The 16,724-nt window shown below is 41.2% G+C and overlaps 2 protein-coding genes across 3 annotated transcripts in view; both read right to left on the bottom strand.

The window, feature by feature from the left end:
• Positions 1 to 8,099, bottom strand: part of lrpprc (leucine-rich pentatricopeptide repeat containing) — a 44,920-nt gene extending 36,821 nt beyond the window's left edge. The window contains exons 1-11 of the mRNA XM_026309151.1: positions 7,900 to 8,099; positions 7,090 to 7,292; positions 6,620 to 6,742; positions 6,221 to 6,342; positions 5,884 to 5,942; positions 5,556 to 5,642; positions 5,318 to 5,444; positions 4,859 to 5,003; positions 4,370 to 4,527; positions 4,153 to 4,258; positions 3,893 to 4,000 (exon numbers count right to left, since the gene is read on the bottom strand). Coding sequence (XP_026164936.1) covers positions 3,893 to 4,000; positions 4,153 to 4,258; positions 4,370 to 4,527; positions 4,859 to 5,003; positions 5,318 to 5,444; positions 5,556 to 5,642; positions 5,884 to 5,942; positions 6,221 to 6,342; positions 6,620 to 6,742; positions 7,090 to 7,292; positions 7,900 to 8,078 — 1,417 coding nt within the window. The 5' untranslated portion in view covers positions 8,079 to 8,099. The remainder of the gene's footprint in view (positions 1 to 3,892; positions 4,001 to 4,152; positions 4,259 to 4,369; positions 4,528 to 4,858; positions 5,004 to 5,317; positions 5,445 to 5,555; positions 5,643 to 5,883; positions 5,943 to 6,220; positions 6,343 to 6,619; positions 6,743 to 7,089; positions 7,293 to 7,899) is intronic.
• Positions 8,100 to 8,879: 780 nt separating this feature from the next.
• On the bottom strand, positions 8,880 to 10,961 carry znhit2 (zinc finger, HIT-type containing 2). Of its 2 annotated transcripts, none has more exons than XM_026309448.1 (2): positions 10,891 to 10,961; positions 8,880 to 10,712 (listed from the first exon to the last, which is right to left on the bottom strand). In XM_026309448.1, exon 2 carries the CDS (start codon positions 10,660 to 10,662, stop codon positions 8,944 to 8,946), a length of 1,719 nt encoding a protein of 572 aa, XP_026165233.1. In that variant the 5' UTR covers positions 10,663 to 10,712; positions 10,891 to 10,961; the 3' UTR covers positions 8,880 to 8,943. The 2 variants fall into 2 exon arrangements, with proteins under 2 accessions (XP_026165233.1, XP_026165234.1); XM_026309449.1 differs by having other exon boundaries at positions 8,880 to 10,696; positions 10,891 to 10,936.
• Between the last annotated feature and the right edge of the window lie 5,763 nt (positions 10,962 to 16,724).

Below are 16,724 nucleotides of genomic sequence, written 5' to 3' on the forward strand. Positions count from 1 at the left end.
AATTTCACGGTGAACCAGACAGACAAAACAAGTGAATGGAGAGCTGAACGTATAAATGCACAAGCAGGCCTTTTCTTGCACGCTTTCCATCTACTGCACGTGAGGTTTCATGATCATCAGCAATTTCCATTTGTCCAACAAGCATGTTTGTGTGTGTTTTACACAGGTGAGGAAGCACTTTTAACCCTTAAGATCCCAGGCTGTTTGGGTTATGTGCTATTTCTTGGCCGTGTAAATAAAAGGAACAGCAAGACTCCAGGTAGCGCTGTAATTGTGCTGAACACAATGATGTCTTAACCCATGTAAAGATTTAACACGGAGGGGAACTGATAAGAGTAGAGGCCTCTCCAGGTTGGTCAGCAAAGAGCCTGACATTCCATGCAGGCAAGAAGTATCAAAGTAGTGAGTTAAGCATGGCAGTGGTCACAAGCTATCATCATCAGATTCATGTCTTCAGGTTAACTGTCACAGACGAGAACTGAGGACAGAAGAAAGAGAGGAAAAGAGGAGTGGAGTGAACTGGTTGCTGTCATCTCCTCCCATCCTCGGACACGAGTACCAGTCACTTCTTCTTTCCTTTCTCCTTCAACACCATCTGTCTTGCCATCGCTCCATGTCTATGACTCTGAAGGTAGACTGTGTTTGCTGTGAGGCAATGGTGAGTTGTCATTTGAAAACAGAAATGAAAACAAGAAAATGTCCATTTTATGAGACAAGAAAAGCTGCAATTTAATCCTCACATTTCATTTTTCTCCATTTTTCATGCATGATCATGTTTGGTTCCCATCCTACAAATTAGCTCAGTTGAGGCTAGAGATCAGTTCACGGAGGACTGAAATACAGATTTCTGTGGCAGTGCTTCTCTGTATTTGACAGAGAGGGCTGCATTAATGAAAGAGATGAAGTTGAGGTCACACAGGTAGAGTCAGGTGTGGGGGGCAGCCAGGAAGGAAAGCAGAGCAGACAAGGAAGCCTTTACATCTTTCTTCAACAAAACGCGCAAGGCCAGAAACACTTGCTTCCTCTGCACTCTCCCCTCCCTTTTCTTGTTCCACAATGTCAGAAGTGATAAGAGCGTGCTGCGTCGTGAGGACTGACAAGCGGTGACTAGCTGGCGGCAGGTGGGAAGTACGGTCCAGCATATGCTTCCGCTAAACCAACCAAATCTACACCTCATCAAAATGCAAAGGGATTTCACCCCCCTCCTTCTCTCCTTCCCATCCCTCCCCCATTCACTCTCCTCCAATTCCACAGCTCTGGCCTCTCTGCCCGCTAGTGACACCTGTGGACAAAAAGTGACACGGCGCTTAATATTTCATGGGCCGTGCACAGTGGGGCGCGTAATCCAAAGTGAATTCCCTCAGAGCGCTTGCATTTACATGAAATCAAGTCACTCTGCATCAGTCACATCACCTGCACTGCCCCCCAAAAAGCCCCCTCCCTCACAAACGTGTACACACACACACACACATGAACACACACACTTCCTGCAGTCAATAAGGGTGAGAGAGGAAGAGCAGGAAAGAAATACAAGGGGAGAAAAGGAGAGGCTGCATCATTCATGAGAGTTAAGGCTAACACCATCGGAAAACGAGAATGTGTGAGCAAAAGAGAAGTTTCTCCACTTTTTTCCCCACATACTGATCTTCTTTCTCACACACTGTGAAAACTAAATGGATGCAGTCTGATGTGTTTGTGTGGCTTTGAGACTGAGTGGTTAGTGTGCATCTGTGTGTGCGCAGTTGTGCATGTTTAAATTCATGTCTAGCCCTCCTCTTCATGCCAAGCACTAAAGCATCTCACCATTCAAACTGAGAATCTGTCTCAACCACACAGAGCAGTCCATCTGCACTGTTGCCACATTGGTCTAACCAGTTTCTCCTCCCTGCCAGCTCAAATGCTGTCAATTAACTAACAGGGGAAAAAACATCATTTATTAATTGCTCTAAAAACCCCGCAGAGAGAGCCAGAGCTCTGCATAAATAAAGCACTTAAAAGCCAAGCTACTGCTGAACGCATTTGACAGGGTACATTCACTAGTGATTTGTGAATTCTGACATGTCTCCAAATGCCAGCTATCTGTCACTGAGATGATTTCCACTACAAGCTCATAGCTACCAAAACAAGAAAAAGGAAATAACTATTTCCTTCAGCAGAGACAGAAAGATTCTCCTAAACTGCACCTGCTGAGCTATTAAACTGTCTTAAAAAAACTTAAAGACATCAACACCATTTTTCTAGTGGGAAACGACCGTTCTGTTGACAACAATCAGGTATTTGTCTGACTTTGTACATAAACTGTGAAGAACAGGAACCATAAACCAACAAAGGTTACAAGTAAAAAGATTTGACGATAGTTATTATTACATCACATACACTGGAGATGCCACATGAAATGTGTACTATATAGGCATGCAACTACATAAACATGAACTGAGTAATATATAGATAAGTAATAAAATGTAATTTCCTATTGTATCAGTAAGTGTGTGTTTGGTTAGGTTCTGCAAGCTACTGCTCTGATCTTCAAAGGAAGAAAAACTGAATTTAAAAATATGCCTCTGAAAAAAAAAAAGCGCCACAGACAACAAAAACCTAAATGTGACATGCTGCCCAACCAGGGTCCTGTTTTATATTAACAGCTAGACACACGGGTATCTTGGGTCGGTGTGTGCCGTCAAACAGGTTCTACATAGGCTGGCTATATGTGTAGAAACATGGGCTCAACACGGGGATCTGGTGGAAAATATGCACAGAAGTGATGGACAGACGAAAATTTGGAATGAAAAACAAATTTAGTTTGATAAAAGATTTAAGGAATGGCAGTGGAGCGTTATGGCCTCTGACCCCTCAGCCCCAGGGCTGTATGTGCATCCAAGTATATGGATATGTATGTGCTCCAGGCTACTGAGCTCTCACAGGAACAACAGTCACCAGATCAACCATCCACACACACTGCAGTGCTTTCTCCTTTCAGCAGGTTTTGGACAGTTGATCACTTTGGATTGGAAAAACTCTAATATCATACAGCATTTATTATTTAAACTTCCTAATCTGACAGAAGCACACCATGGGCAACTATGACTGTAGACACGGGTCTCAATATGTTTGGAGATCAGGAAAAAGAATTAAAAAAAATATGAGATTCATGTCTGAGCACTTCTTTCTCAAAGTCAGAGTGTCCGGAGCATATCTGTTGAGTGTGGCAGACAAGGGAGGCTGGGACCTCTTCTAAACTTTGCAATCTATTCCTAGACCTCTCCAGAGAGATCTGCATGTTTGTGAGTGAGTGTGTATATATGTGTTTCATCTCTTCTCGTTCTAACTCTCTCACACAGGGATCAGACCTCTTTGCCCTCGACTGCTCCAACCCAGTGAAATCCGTCCCAGTTGGGCCACTCAGTAAGGCATTAATATTTGAGGGAAATTCTCCTTTTAAAGCTTTTCTGGTACACATGAAAGAGGAAGTCATAATCCTCTCTATGCCACAAAAATAACACATGCTCATAAACTGCTAATACACACAAGAAGCTCTGCATATCCGACTGGATGAAACTGCTTGTAGTCATATTTCTCTCTTGGGATGTCATAGCACCTAGTGGATCTTCACATACACATGAGATTATTCATATGAGGCTAAAGTGGCTTTAGGATCCAGCATGTGAACAACTTGCTTTGAATTTCAAGATTGACTCCTATCTACTTTCTGATAGCATCTGTCCTTAATATACTGTGAAAATTCCCAGTTACTGAACTATTTAAAGTAATCTATTAGTGATACCGATATTGAAATTGCAGCCTTGAAGTGAAAAAATAATCTTCAACTTAAAAACTAGATATGAATCAGAAAAGCTCTGATTTTGTATGTGTGTGTGTGTGTGCCCATTCTTACCAGCTGTGTTGTTCTCTTTCACGTGCTGAGTGAGGAGGGGCCAGAAGTAGTGTGGCCTTATGGGTAAGTCCTGCTCCTTCATAATCTTCATCAATTCAAGGGACATAGCTGCAAAAAAAAGTGTAATTCACTTCAAAAGCTTTTCCAGTTTCAATTCAATGATTTCCTATCATTTGCATTTAAACACAGGTCAAGTGGTATTCATCTTGTTTTTTAAAAAACATCAACTGAATGCACGTAAATAAAAGCATGAGCTGTACCAGTCTTATTGGCTCCTAGAGCACAGGACAGAGTAAAGCTGAGAGGTGCAGTGTGCAGATTTAACTCCTGGAGCTGTTGGCAGTAGCTGCAGATCTTCTCCACTGCCTGTTGTGCACACAGGAACACATTAAAACATTTAACGCTCTCCATGCATGTTATATACACATGTAATAAGACTGTACTAGATAGGCAGTGAGTGATTTTTTCCCTATGTACCGTCTCCATGTTGGCACAGTGTCTGAGGAAGAAGTTGCCCAGGCTGGGGGAGTCACCATTCAAGCCGTCAGACTGCAAGACGGGGAAATTCTTCAGGACCTCAAAGGCTATATCCTCCTGGCCCTGGGTGATGAGGCTGAGACACAAGTTCATGGCATCTACAAAAGGACCAACAAAACAGGACAACTGTCAGGCTCATATGATTACACACACATCCAATTAGTTAATATTTTATATTTATTAACTAATGAATGCAACAATTTTTATAATAGTATAAAAGTGCATAGTGTACTCTCTTTCCAGATGGCAAAGAAAATTACAGTAAAGTACCAGCTATAAAACTTAACTTTTTTATAATAATGTCAAGCAATGTAACACAAATTTTAGTACCTTTAAACACAGTAACCAGCACTCTCTCTGACTGATATTACTTTGGCTACTGAAGCCCACAGCACAGGAAAAACACACAAGGTGTGTGTGCATGTGTACCTGGAATGTAACCGCTTTCGTGCCTCAAGCGCTGAATAATCTCTGGGACATGCTGCTGGTGTCCAGTCTTGGCCAGAGCAAAGATCACCTGCATCAAGTCTCGGTCCATTAGACTGCAATCTGCACTCTCTGCTGCCTCCAGAGTCTGAATGAATGAATGAAAGAAAGAAAGAAAGAAAGAAAGAAAAAAAGAAAGAAAAAGAAAGAAAGAAAGAAAGATGGGTGTGGGTTTGGGAGGCAGGGAAAACAAAGAGGAAGGAAAAACAGGGAGAAGGATCAATGGGATGACAGGGAGGAACAGAAGGAATGGACAGAACAGAGGGAGAGAGATTGGGCGAGAGTAAAGATAAAGTAAAATACCAGAGAAGAACTTAAAAAGGCCATTGTTCATTAAATACAAACAAGTGTATAAAATTACAATAAACATTTCTTGACAGCCAAGTGAATAAACAAACACACCTTCTTCAGGCTGTCAAAGTCTCCCTTTTCAGCATAGGCTTTAAGCAGTGCCACATAAGTGTCAGGACCCGGTTCAATTCCTGCTCCCTGCATCACAGACAGGATGTTCTTGGCGCTTTCAATGTCGCTGCACGGAGATAAAGAAAGACAGTGTGTTTAAAATCTAACTCTTCCAACACTGACATTTTATGTGTGATTAAATACAGTATATTAAGAGAACAAAAGCAGTGACACTCACCCTGCACGAGCATGGCCTGTCACCAGAGAGCTAAAAACAACTTCAGTGATGGGTAAATCTTTGCTCTTCATGAAACCTAGGATGGTACTGAGGAAGCAAAAGAGACAGAAAACAGGTAAACATCAAGGCAAACTAGCTTCTCATCTAAAGACAAGAATGGAATAATGATAGGGATTGAAGCTGTAACCATCAGGGGGGGAAAAGAAATCAAGTAATATATTTCATAACATACATAATAAAACCAATAGGCTCAAGTAAAACTAAGTTTTAGAGAATGATTACAACCATCTATCAAGTATTAGGTGTGATGAATGGAAAGGTTACTCACCTGGCTCCCTCAATATCTCCATTCTGGCAGTAGGCTGCTATTAGTCTCTGGTAGGTAACCTGGGCAAAAAAATAAAAATGTATACAAACTGTCACACCTTCACAGTGTAAAAGTGCAGTTCTCCTCCAAGTATTTTTGCTATTTGCTATTGCTATTTTTTTATTTAAAGCAGTGTGAAATATTTAACTGCATTTAAAAAAAAAAAATCACAATAATTATGCAAATGAGCCAAAATCTTCACAGGAATGTCTATCTCTGGATGATTAGCAGTGTTGAGGATGATGAAACCTAAACATGCATTTCCTACCATTACTGATCCCTGCACTGTGGTACTTACTCTGTTAGGCTGGACATTTGCTGCTTCCATCTTGGCCAGGAAGTCAGTGGGTGAGAACTTGAACTCATTCTGCAGGTAAACCTTCAGCAAAGCGTTGTAGTGACTAACATCATGATGTGCACCTGGGAAGGATGATGCACATATTTAACATGACTATAACACACAGTGATCCTCTACTGCATATTGTATAAACATGCAGGTAATTCCCATGAACCTTATGTATACAACATGCATACAGTACATGATGATGTACTTTAAAATGACACAAAACAAACCAAAAACTTTTCCAATAATTAAAATACTTAAAACCATAATCAAATACTTCTCAGTTCAGCAACAGCAGAGCAATATTTTAGATAACATGATGGTTTTGTTGCTGCTACTGGTGCAGCCTCTTACCCAGCTCCTGTAGCTTCTGCCACACACGGTGTGCCAGCTCTGTGCGCTCTTCCAGAGGCACCTCAGGCAGTAAAGACCCACAGCTACGCAGCAGCAGCAGGGCCTGGTTACCACTGGGGTAACCTGGAAAGTAACACAAGGCGAAGATACTTGTAGAGTGAAGGACCACAATACTATTCTCAACCATAAGATAACTCAAATAAACTAAATAGCAACTGCATTGGATCCATGCTCCATTTTTGTAGAGGAAACATGATAAAACATAGCTGTTCCACTCTGATGGTTCCATCTGAGTGTGAAGATGCAGTAAACCTTCCTCACTCATACACTTGAGACCACTGTGAAACATGTCTGTCTGGTTTGTCTTCCACAGTGATCGCATGACCATTGACTTTATTGGTCAAACTGTCTACTCCTTCATCTGACATTCATCTGTACATCCGTCTCTTGACCGTTTACAGTTTATGTACCTGTCCTGCAGAAATCATGGAAGATGCGGAGCAGCAGAGTCTTGGTAATGCGCCCAGTCCTCCTCACAGAGCTGTCCATCTTGGCCAGAGCCCAGTCAAACTGCTGGGCCTGCTTGGAGCGCACCATGACACTGGGCTCATCCTTCTGCTCTGTGACCACAGCATAGCTACGCACACATCCCACTGCATATGGCCACACATCTCTGCAGAGGTTTACAGTAAAAGGTTACAAAGCATGAAATGACAATTCACAAACACAAAACAAAACAGAGAAATAAACAGTTATTCTGTGAGCATATGAGACATGAAGGATTTTTCTGTGGCTATCCCAAACTGACTCAAGAATTCAGGGCGTGTTGAATGCACATGCCAGGGAATCATTAAGAGAGTCTCAGCTCTGGATGTGTAAACAGCTCAGACTGCTGCAGGTTTTGTCAAGATCTATGACCTTGAGAGAAAACGACCTAGCACAACAAACCTTACCTGCTGCTATCCACCATCTTTAACACGACTTTTGGCCTACGACCAGTTAGCTCTCCCGTGATAAAACATCACCACTAGATTTGACCAGATCATCTACTGTGACCTAACTATCACTCGCTTAGCCTGGATGCTAATCTTCCATAATGGATCTGTTTATTCCACCTACAGACTAACGCTAACTAATGATCACATCATTCTCACATCATGTGACATGTGTCAACATATTACATTTACTAATGAAGGTCATCTTCGTGTAAATATGTGCGTGGTGTCACTGAATCTCAATGACATTAAGGATCCACGCGTGGATCACAGGCAGCATGATACCTGGACACATTTTCCGAAGCACGGCTGATCTGTCGAAAACAAACTCCGGTTCTTCTGGTACCGAGAGCTCCGCTGTACATGCGACTGTACAACGGTCCAGTTCTTCTGGTTCCTGCGGTCTGAAGTAAGCCCGAAGGCGAAAATTTCAGTAATCGTGCGGATCTCAAGAGCGCAGCCATGTTTTCTGTTGCAGCGTGAAAGGGCACACACACCACGTGACCGGTTAAAGAAAGAATCGCGAGAACTCCAACTTAGCAGCGTGTCAAACACTACATGTCATACATTTTTTAAAAAACCCTACTTTAAATAAAAGTACACTAGTAAAATGTTCATATAGCTTATATATATGTTACTGGGCTGTTAATACGGATGACTATGAATAAACTGTACAATTTAATAGTTTAGTCCAGTACAACACTGGGTCACCAACCTGAAAAAGCAGCCCCAAATTCCCCATGTAGCTCTGATGGAAATAGGAATTATTTCAGGTCTTCCACCTTGCATCTTGTGGACCCCTCTTATTGTTTAGTTCATACTGTGCTCATTTGTTGATGTACAGTGTATAAAATGTCAGAAAATAATGAGACACTGCCATTATTATTTTCTGAAGCCTACAGACTGCTTTTGTTTGACAAACCATTCTTTAGATGATTAAACATCTACCTTGAGTTCTAAAAACCAAATGCATTGATGTTCATATGGTCCACACCACCAGGCTGAAGAAAAATGTAAATAACTAAATTTGGAAATCTCTTTCTGAATGTTTGTGCTTGGTAAATACTTATCCCACAATTTCAATATGCAATGCAAGAAATCATTAAATACAACACGTCTGCTTATATATTGTATTAACAACTGTTTCTGTGCCAAGTGATTGATAGACTTTATTTGTATCACTAAGCTCATCATGACCACAGTGTATTAAAGACAGACCAGTAATAAACCTCTAGTCATTGAATTTCACAGTGAGAAGGTTATTTAGGTTTTCATAATTATTTATTACATCATTAACTTTGACAGCGATTATTAGGTTCAGGAAAGACTTCAGCTCAGTTCTTCAATTAAATGAGTCTTCTTCCCTTTCTTCAAGTTCTCAACTACAGTCTTTGCCTTATCCATGTTCATCCTTACACTCTCTCTTCTACTGTGTTCGCTCCATAACTCAATAGCTAGTCTATGAATCTGGTGTGTATTGTCAAACACCCAGGCCTGAAAGAATTCACACTTCTTGCTTGCTAAGAAGCATTTCTGTCTCTTTGCCCCTTCCTCTCCCTCTTTAGACAGGGCTGTTCTGGCCTGGGACAGCGCTGAGCGGAGCTGACTCAAAGCTGCCAGGCAGTATCCTGATGTATCCTTTCTGTCTCTGCCTGTCATGATGTGAGCCACGGCTTCCACTGCTCTGACTGGGGCCAGAGGATCCTCCTTGTCAAGGTACCCTCCCCCCAAAACGAGAGCTTCTCCACAGTCCAAAGCCTCTCGGACAGAGTTGAACACTCTGCCTGAGTTTAGTGCCTCAGACAGAGCAAGAACCATGTCACAGAACTCAAATATCAATGAATCGGTGTCACCATTAAATAAGAACAGAGTGAAGGTGTATCCAAAGAGTGCATTGACTAAGCCATAGCATACCAGTGGGGATGGATTTGCACATAAGGAACTCAACTTTGGAATTTTTGCAGAAACTGGAGGCACAGTGGAAACTGTTGACACTGAACCTTTGCTTGTGTGTTTTGCCTTTCCTCCTTTAACCGTTTTCACCTTTGTGCCTGTTTTGCCCTCTAGCACCTCTTGTGATGTTTTGACTTTATTATCACTACCCTGTTCATCCCCAGCTGCTGAACTTTCTCCCTCCAGTTTGTTCGCGTCCTCCTCGAGCACCTCCACCAGTGGTCTCCCTCCCTCTTCATGCTCCTCCCACCACGGCTTCCACAAGGGAACTAGCCTGCCAAGAGCTCCACCCTTCATCTGACCCATAAACATCTCTTTCTCTTTGCTGCTGAGAAGTTCCCATAGCTCCTCTTCTGAAAGTTTATCAATATCCAGCCCTGAGAGCCGATCAGCCAAGTCCAGATCCCTTTCTGCACTTTCAGCATCCTCAGCTATGTTTCCAGGCAGCATCTCACCTCCTCCAATCTCTTCAAATTTTCTCAAAATAGCCTCGACCTTTGTTGCACTTCCTTCTCCAGACTGTTGGAGCTCTGCTAACTGGGATAGGAGCTCCACAACCTCAACTTTCTCTCTTGCCTCTCCTCCTTCTTTGTCTGTGTCATCTGACACAATGCCTGCTTCTTTTAACAAACTTTCCATCCCTCCATCTGTCCTTTCTGCCTTTTGTTTAAGTCCTGCAAGAATCTCCTGCATTTTCTTCCTTCCCTCACCTTCTGTTTTCCCCATTTGCTTCAGTTCCTGTAGTACAGACTCCTTGTAAAACTCCTCAGAGCACCCAGAGTGAGCTGGGCTCTGGTAGCAGGCCAAGCAGCAGTAATGCAGATTACACCGAGGACAGGTGTAGCAGGAAGGTTTACTTTCACACAGCATGCAGACTGCATTCCTCCTGGCGTTAGACCCATCCTCTGCAGCCTCCTGTGTCTTGGCCAGCGTGAGAAACTCCTCTTGTTCACAAGCGGCTCGTCTGGACGGGAGCAAAATCCCATCTCTGGTCTCTGCATCGGACTCGGTGTCGGTCCACTCCTCCTTTGGACCGATGTCTGTCAGGAGACTCCTCACGGAAGGAGGTAGTCTCCGTCTAATTAATGGATTCATCCGCGGTTGAACTGAGAACACAGAAGAGGTCTGTCTGGAGAAGAGATCACCTAAGAGTTAAACAAATAAAAGTTACGTCAGTAGGACGCATGAAGCATGAAGACCTAACGTTAGCGTTATGTGCGTGAAGTGATTTCTAATTACTTTACGTTCAACAGAAATGCTTTGCTGTCAATGTCAGTCTTTTCTTAAATGTTAATACTGTAAAAAGAACAAACTGTTACTTACTAAATCCGCGCAAACCAAAACTTCACGTTTACTCGCCCAATCACCGTCGACTGTTGATGACGTAACGTTACTGGACGCACGAGCGCTGCCGTACATTACGAGATGTCACTGGTGACGCAAGCACGTTTGTCCTCAATCCAAATAATCAAAACATAAAAAATGTATTTTTCAATAGTCTGGTTTGCTTCTCAATTTTATTCAGCGGCTTTACACATTATTTGGCTAACTGTAATTGTATACAACGTTTCTAGATTATTGGGAGGATTATGCAATATGACCATACAGTTGAAAAGCACCAGGAAATGATTTAGACCAGCATGTATATCAAAACATTTTACCAACTGCACTAACTATGCAAAGATGGTCTACAAATGTAAAACATACCGAGATCTTTATGTTGTTAGTACAGTCCTGTCATAGTTTTCTAATGCATTCCTCACTTATTTAGATTTCTTGTTTCAGTGAGTGTTGTCTTTCTGTCTTCCCTTTTTGTTACTTTTTTAAATAATTTCTTCTGTCTGAAACAAGTGAACAATGCATTAAAGGTTTGTTTAGTCTGGATGACTAAATCTCTGAATTTACAGTGTGGGTTTAATGAGTTGTTTTACATGAGATGATACACAGTACAAACCTTTTCATATCATGTAATTAGAAACCAATTGAAAAGGCAACAACAAAATCAAATCAGTATAGAAACACTCTATTGCAACGTTATTCTCTTTACTTTGCCATACATGATGATTTATCTTGTCCAGTCCCAGAAATGGAAATATTTGTAATATGTCCATGTTTCCAACTTTCCAATAGAGCCTTCTCAAATATGCCACCGTAGATATTTTTATATTGCCGCCACTGAGTTGCTTAATGTAGTTATGTTCACTGACGAATAATGAATTTCAGACTAAAGGAGTGAACAATCACATTTCTAGCATCACCTAGTGATACTGGATGGTCTGTTCACTCCAGATATAGATGATCAATTTCAAAACTGAGTTTATCTGTAGAATTTCCTGGCGTTGAAATAACTGAACAAACTGTTGTTATGATGAAAACCTGTGACGTTATTTAACCCTCTGATGCAGCTCCAAAGTCAATGGGAATGTTAATGTGCTTGGGTGTATCAGAGGGTTAAGCTAGATTCTTTTTGTTTATTTTTTGGGGAAAGCACCCTGCCAGATTTGAATAACTCATCACAAACAGGTATAAATGACTAACAGTCCCTCCATTTAAAGTTCTTCCAGTCTGCGTGTATTGTACATGTCTGTCTGTTTGTGTGTCTTCCTGTTTGTGCTGTATGTCTGCATCTCCCACAGGGCTGTTTGCTTTAAGGTGCTTGTCTCCTGCAGGGGGTCAAGCATGCTAAAGGTCATGCAGGTGGGGAGTTGTCAGATGGCTGTCCACCCCTCGCTGGGCCAGGGGGCTCCCGTGCCGTCTGTCAGAGCCCTTGGGGAAAAGGGGAGGAGGAGGGGGGTCTGAGGTTGACATGTGCCATGCTGTCTTGGCCCCACCCCTGGCTGCAGTGCCAGCCATCCTGGGTAGGCTGCTGCCTCCTCGTGTCTCCTTTATTCTTCCCTGGCATGTCCTGTGACATGCTACTATACCCAACACTAAATCCACTTACTTACTTACTTACTGAATGTTAGGCTGGAAATAAGTAGTAAACAAGACTCTAATCCAGGTTAGAAAGTCTTACAAAAGCTTTTTTCCCTCTTTGCACAAGGCTAGGCACAGGTATAGCATTTGGCACACACACACACACACACACATATCCTACTGTCTACCACCAGCTGACAGGTGACAGGGAACAGGCTCTGCCTTTTGGGCATGTCCAGCCCTGGCATATCTGGAGCCAGCTACTGTACAGCAACACAGATGCTGTATGTGTGTGTGTGCAGTAAAAGAGAGTACTCTTATGTTGATGTAGACTGTTCTGTCACCTGTCAGCTCAAAAGTATGGCATTATAGGGAACCTACAAGGGAATGTGTGGGGGATGGGAGGTGTCTTGTCTGTGTATAATTTCCAGTTTCTATGTGAGCAGCCAGAAGCAAGTGTTTCCATTTGACTGACTGACTTTGGCACATTCAGTGAAACTTTCTTTCCCCCTACATAATTAAAGTACAGCATGTACTATGATGTTCTCAAAAACTAGAAATGAATACTGGTTATGTACATCCTAAAATTCCAACAAAATAAAATTGAAACATAACCAGAAGAACCTCCTAGGGGGCCCCTGAACAAAGTCATTTTCATTACAGGCACCCAGTAGCTTATCAGCAAAATAGACCTGAAATAATCAAGTTGATTTATAGTGTCAAGTAGTTAACAAAACTAATCTCCAACATAACTGAAATACATTTTAGTTTAGTTTTAATTATATGAAACATGCCAGTTTCATAACGTACATATTTGCTAGTTTGAATGTACTAGTGTGAACGGACTGGTGGATGTAGCTGATGTGCAATGTCTGTGAGTTTCAGTGAGGATGTGGTGGTAGAGTTATATTTCAGCAAACTATAAACTGAAACCTGACATAGTATTCTCTATCACCTTCTCTCTTTTCATCTTTCCTTTTTCATGAATGAGCTCATCTCCCCGAGCAAGAAAGCATCAGTATATTCATTCAATAATTCATCTCCAGCATCTATTATTTACCTATTCTATATACCTATCTTACTTTCACGCTGTCCTCCTTTCATTCATTTGCAATCTTTACCAACAGTCGATTCACATAAACAAATTCCTGCTTCCTTTGCTGTTCCTTGATTTGTCTTGAGCTGTGGGTTGTCCCTCTGAGTTTGTATATAAATGTGTGTATGTGTGTGTTCTGGGTGCAGTGTGGCGTGTGATGTGTTAAAACACAGGTAGATGGAGCGGTAGCCTCTCAGTGACCTAAAGCAGCTGCTGACAGCGGTGACAGTAGAAACAAGCAGGAAGAAAGAAACCTCACTCTGGAAGTCAGCTGTCTCTGTCTCATTCTCTGGATGTTGGTAAAAAATACAGGGTCCAGTGTATCACAGTGTCCTACACCAGTGATTTCTAGTACTGTTATTTTTTTTTCTACACCAGCAATTTCACATACTGTTATTTTGCAACTCCAGGCTTTAGGATTTTTCTGGTGCTTACCCTTTCCCTAACAGTTTATCTTCCTTTACTTTCTGCCTTTCTTGCTTTCTCCTTCCCCATCTTGATTTGTCTGGGACATAAAACATTATTGTGGTAATCTGTGACTGTGAAATACACAGATTAGATTAGATCCCAAATCACAAGCAGCATTTTAAGACTAGTTAATATATATATGTGTATATAAGGATGGTGTTGTTCTTTCAGATGGTGTTTGATCGTGCAGTTTTCAAACGGCCGTTTTTGGACCAAGCTGGGGATTGTGCTTGCTACATGTCTGTCCTCTTCAGTAGAGTGGCAGATGAAAACACATGAAAGATGACATTCAAATCCCTTAAAAATGCATGTTGTGCAACCAAACATTTATTCAAACCCACAGAAGCTTATTTTAAATCAGAGATGGTAAACTGAATTAAGGGGAAATGTGTGTAAAGTAAAAATGATTCCCAAGACATTCAGAATATTTCCATTTGCAGCAGGCATGACTAGCTCACCCAGTGTAAACACACACACTGTAGTTTTAAAGTTGGAGCAAAATAATACAGAATATACAGTATATGATCTTTAATATAATTAAAAAATGTATGTACAATTTTCTTATGTTCTGTTCATAAGAATCCTGAGCTATCAGTCTTTCCATGACTTGAAAAGAAGCCTCAGCAAGATTCCCACTTTCTTTAATGTTCCCCTCACTCCTTCTCCTTCACACCATTCCCACAGGAGCAAACCTGAGACTGACTGTGTATCGGTGTATCACCCGCCGCCATCTGTCTAACCTCTGGCCCCGCCTCCCTCCATCCCCACGAGATGGAGTAGCAGATCAAGAAAAGGGGAGGAATAGAGGAAGGAGCAAGAGAGAGAAAGAGAGAAGTGTGTCTGTGTCCCAAAGGATTGGTCTCTGTCTGCCTAAATCAGGAAGTGAGAATGTGATGGCAGGAGAGACAGAGCAGAGACATCCCTTCAGTGAGTATGTGTGTGTGTGTTTGTATGGACCTTGTTGAGCTGAGGTGTCATATATGTGAAGATCACAGCTTCACGCTAGTGGCAACCAGGGATGACGTTCTAAATCACTGAAATGCCAGAGACAACTGTGCTGTGATATGTTGGTGTGTGTATGTGTTTGTGTGAATGTGTGTGTCTGTCTTTGGGGACATTTGATGGAGATTAATATACTTTTAGAGTCTGAAAGTGAAAATGTTAGTAAATGTGTAAGATTGCCAAAAAAAAACAATAAAAAAGGAGAACAACATCTAGACCTTGATGCACACACACACACACACACACAATTTAGAACACTTGTTCTCCAACTTTTTTGTCTGGCTTACTAGTTAAATTTAACTGTCATGTACCAGATACATTCGTTTGAACTGCTTTTAAATCTTATGCCATTTAAATCCTATAATAATAATGTTTTGATACAACAAACGTAATGTGTAAATCAGTTTGATCAATTACATTTTCCATGGTTTATCCTTGACATTTAACTTCATTTCAACCATTTATCTAGAATTGTATTTTAACCATTTACTTTAGTTATATTTCAACATTTTACCCAATGCATTCAGCTCTATTTCAGCAACTTTTTCAAACACTGAAAAAATGATCTACTACTTTTTCAAACCCTGTTTTTACTTCAAACTAACTCCAACTCCACATTTTTTTCACCCCCTGATAACTGAAGAACCCTTGACTGGGAATCACTGATCTAGATTGTGCATCGTACATAGTATCTGTAAAATATGCATGGATACACACACACCTTTACACACACACGTTCTCTGTGTATGTGAATAAATAGACAGACACTGGCCGTCTTTCAGTTTCTACATGAATGTAGGCCAACTCACTGTCTGCTTCACTTTCCTCTGAGCACAGTCAAAACAACACACTATCTGTTGTCTCTTCCAGTGTTTATCAACCTCTGTTTATCTCTTGTTACCTTTAGCTATTTTTAACTCTGTCTTTCAGGAGCTGTGAGTCACAAAGAACTGCCCAGCAGATCAACAAAACAACTGTTCCTGATCAGACAGCCCACACAGATACACTCACACAGTGTTGATATACAGTCACATCATTATATCCATCTTAGAAGGGAAAACCCTTCACGCTCCAACACCTGCATGCCTTGACCGCATGCTATCTGCAATCTTTTTTTTCTGCATGTGTCTCCTTGAGCTATTGTATCTTGGCAAATGAGACTTGGCACATATATATATGGCAAAATATACATATAAAAAACATTTTTTCTCTATCATCTATTCTATAGCACAGCCAGTATATTATGCAGTTATTTTTTATATTGAGGAGAAAAGCTTCTTTGTAAACAAATGAAATTTAAAATAAAAATATAGCAACACTTTTATTTTTAATTTTACATCACCAAAACTGCCAAAAAGACCAACATATACAAAAAAATGACAAGATTGAACACAAATACAGCTCAGATAATCCGAATATTATTTTACTACAGGTTCTTGTCCAGTGTTGAAACTTTAGCTAACAGGTAAATGAAATACAGATAATAAAGTTAGAATTTCACAATATTGTATTAGTTAAATTCATACTTGAATATCAGAAGAAATAACTTCAAACAGATCACACACACTGAACTGAGTCTGCCTTCACCACCTTAGGCAAGGTAAGGCAATACAAAATATTGAGATCGAACAGAGGGGCACTTGGCATTTTGGGTATGCACATAATCACACATTCT

The sequence above is a fragment of the Mastacembelus armatus genome, chromosome 15, assembly GCF_900324485.2.
Source record: "Mastacembelus armatus chromosome 15, fMasArm1.2, whole genome shotgun sequence".
Classification (NCBI taxonomy): domain Eukaryota; kingdom Metazoa; phylum Chordata; class Actinopteri; order Synbranchiformes; family Mastacembelidae; genus Mastacembelus; species Mastacembelus armatus.

Excerpts from the sequence above, each read along its gene's own strand:
- znhit2 (XM_026309448.1), bottom strand. The coding sequence starts at position 10,662 with ATGAATCCATTAATTAGACGGAGACTACCTCCTTCCGTGAGGAGTCTC.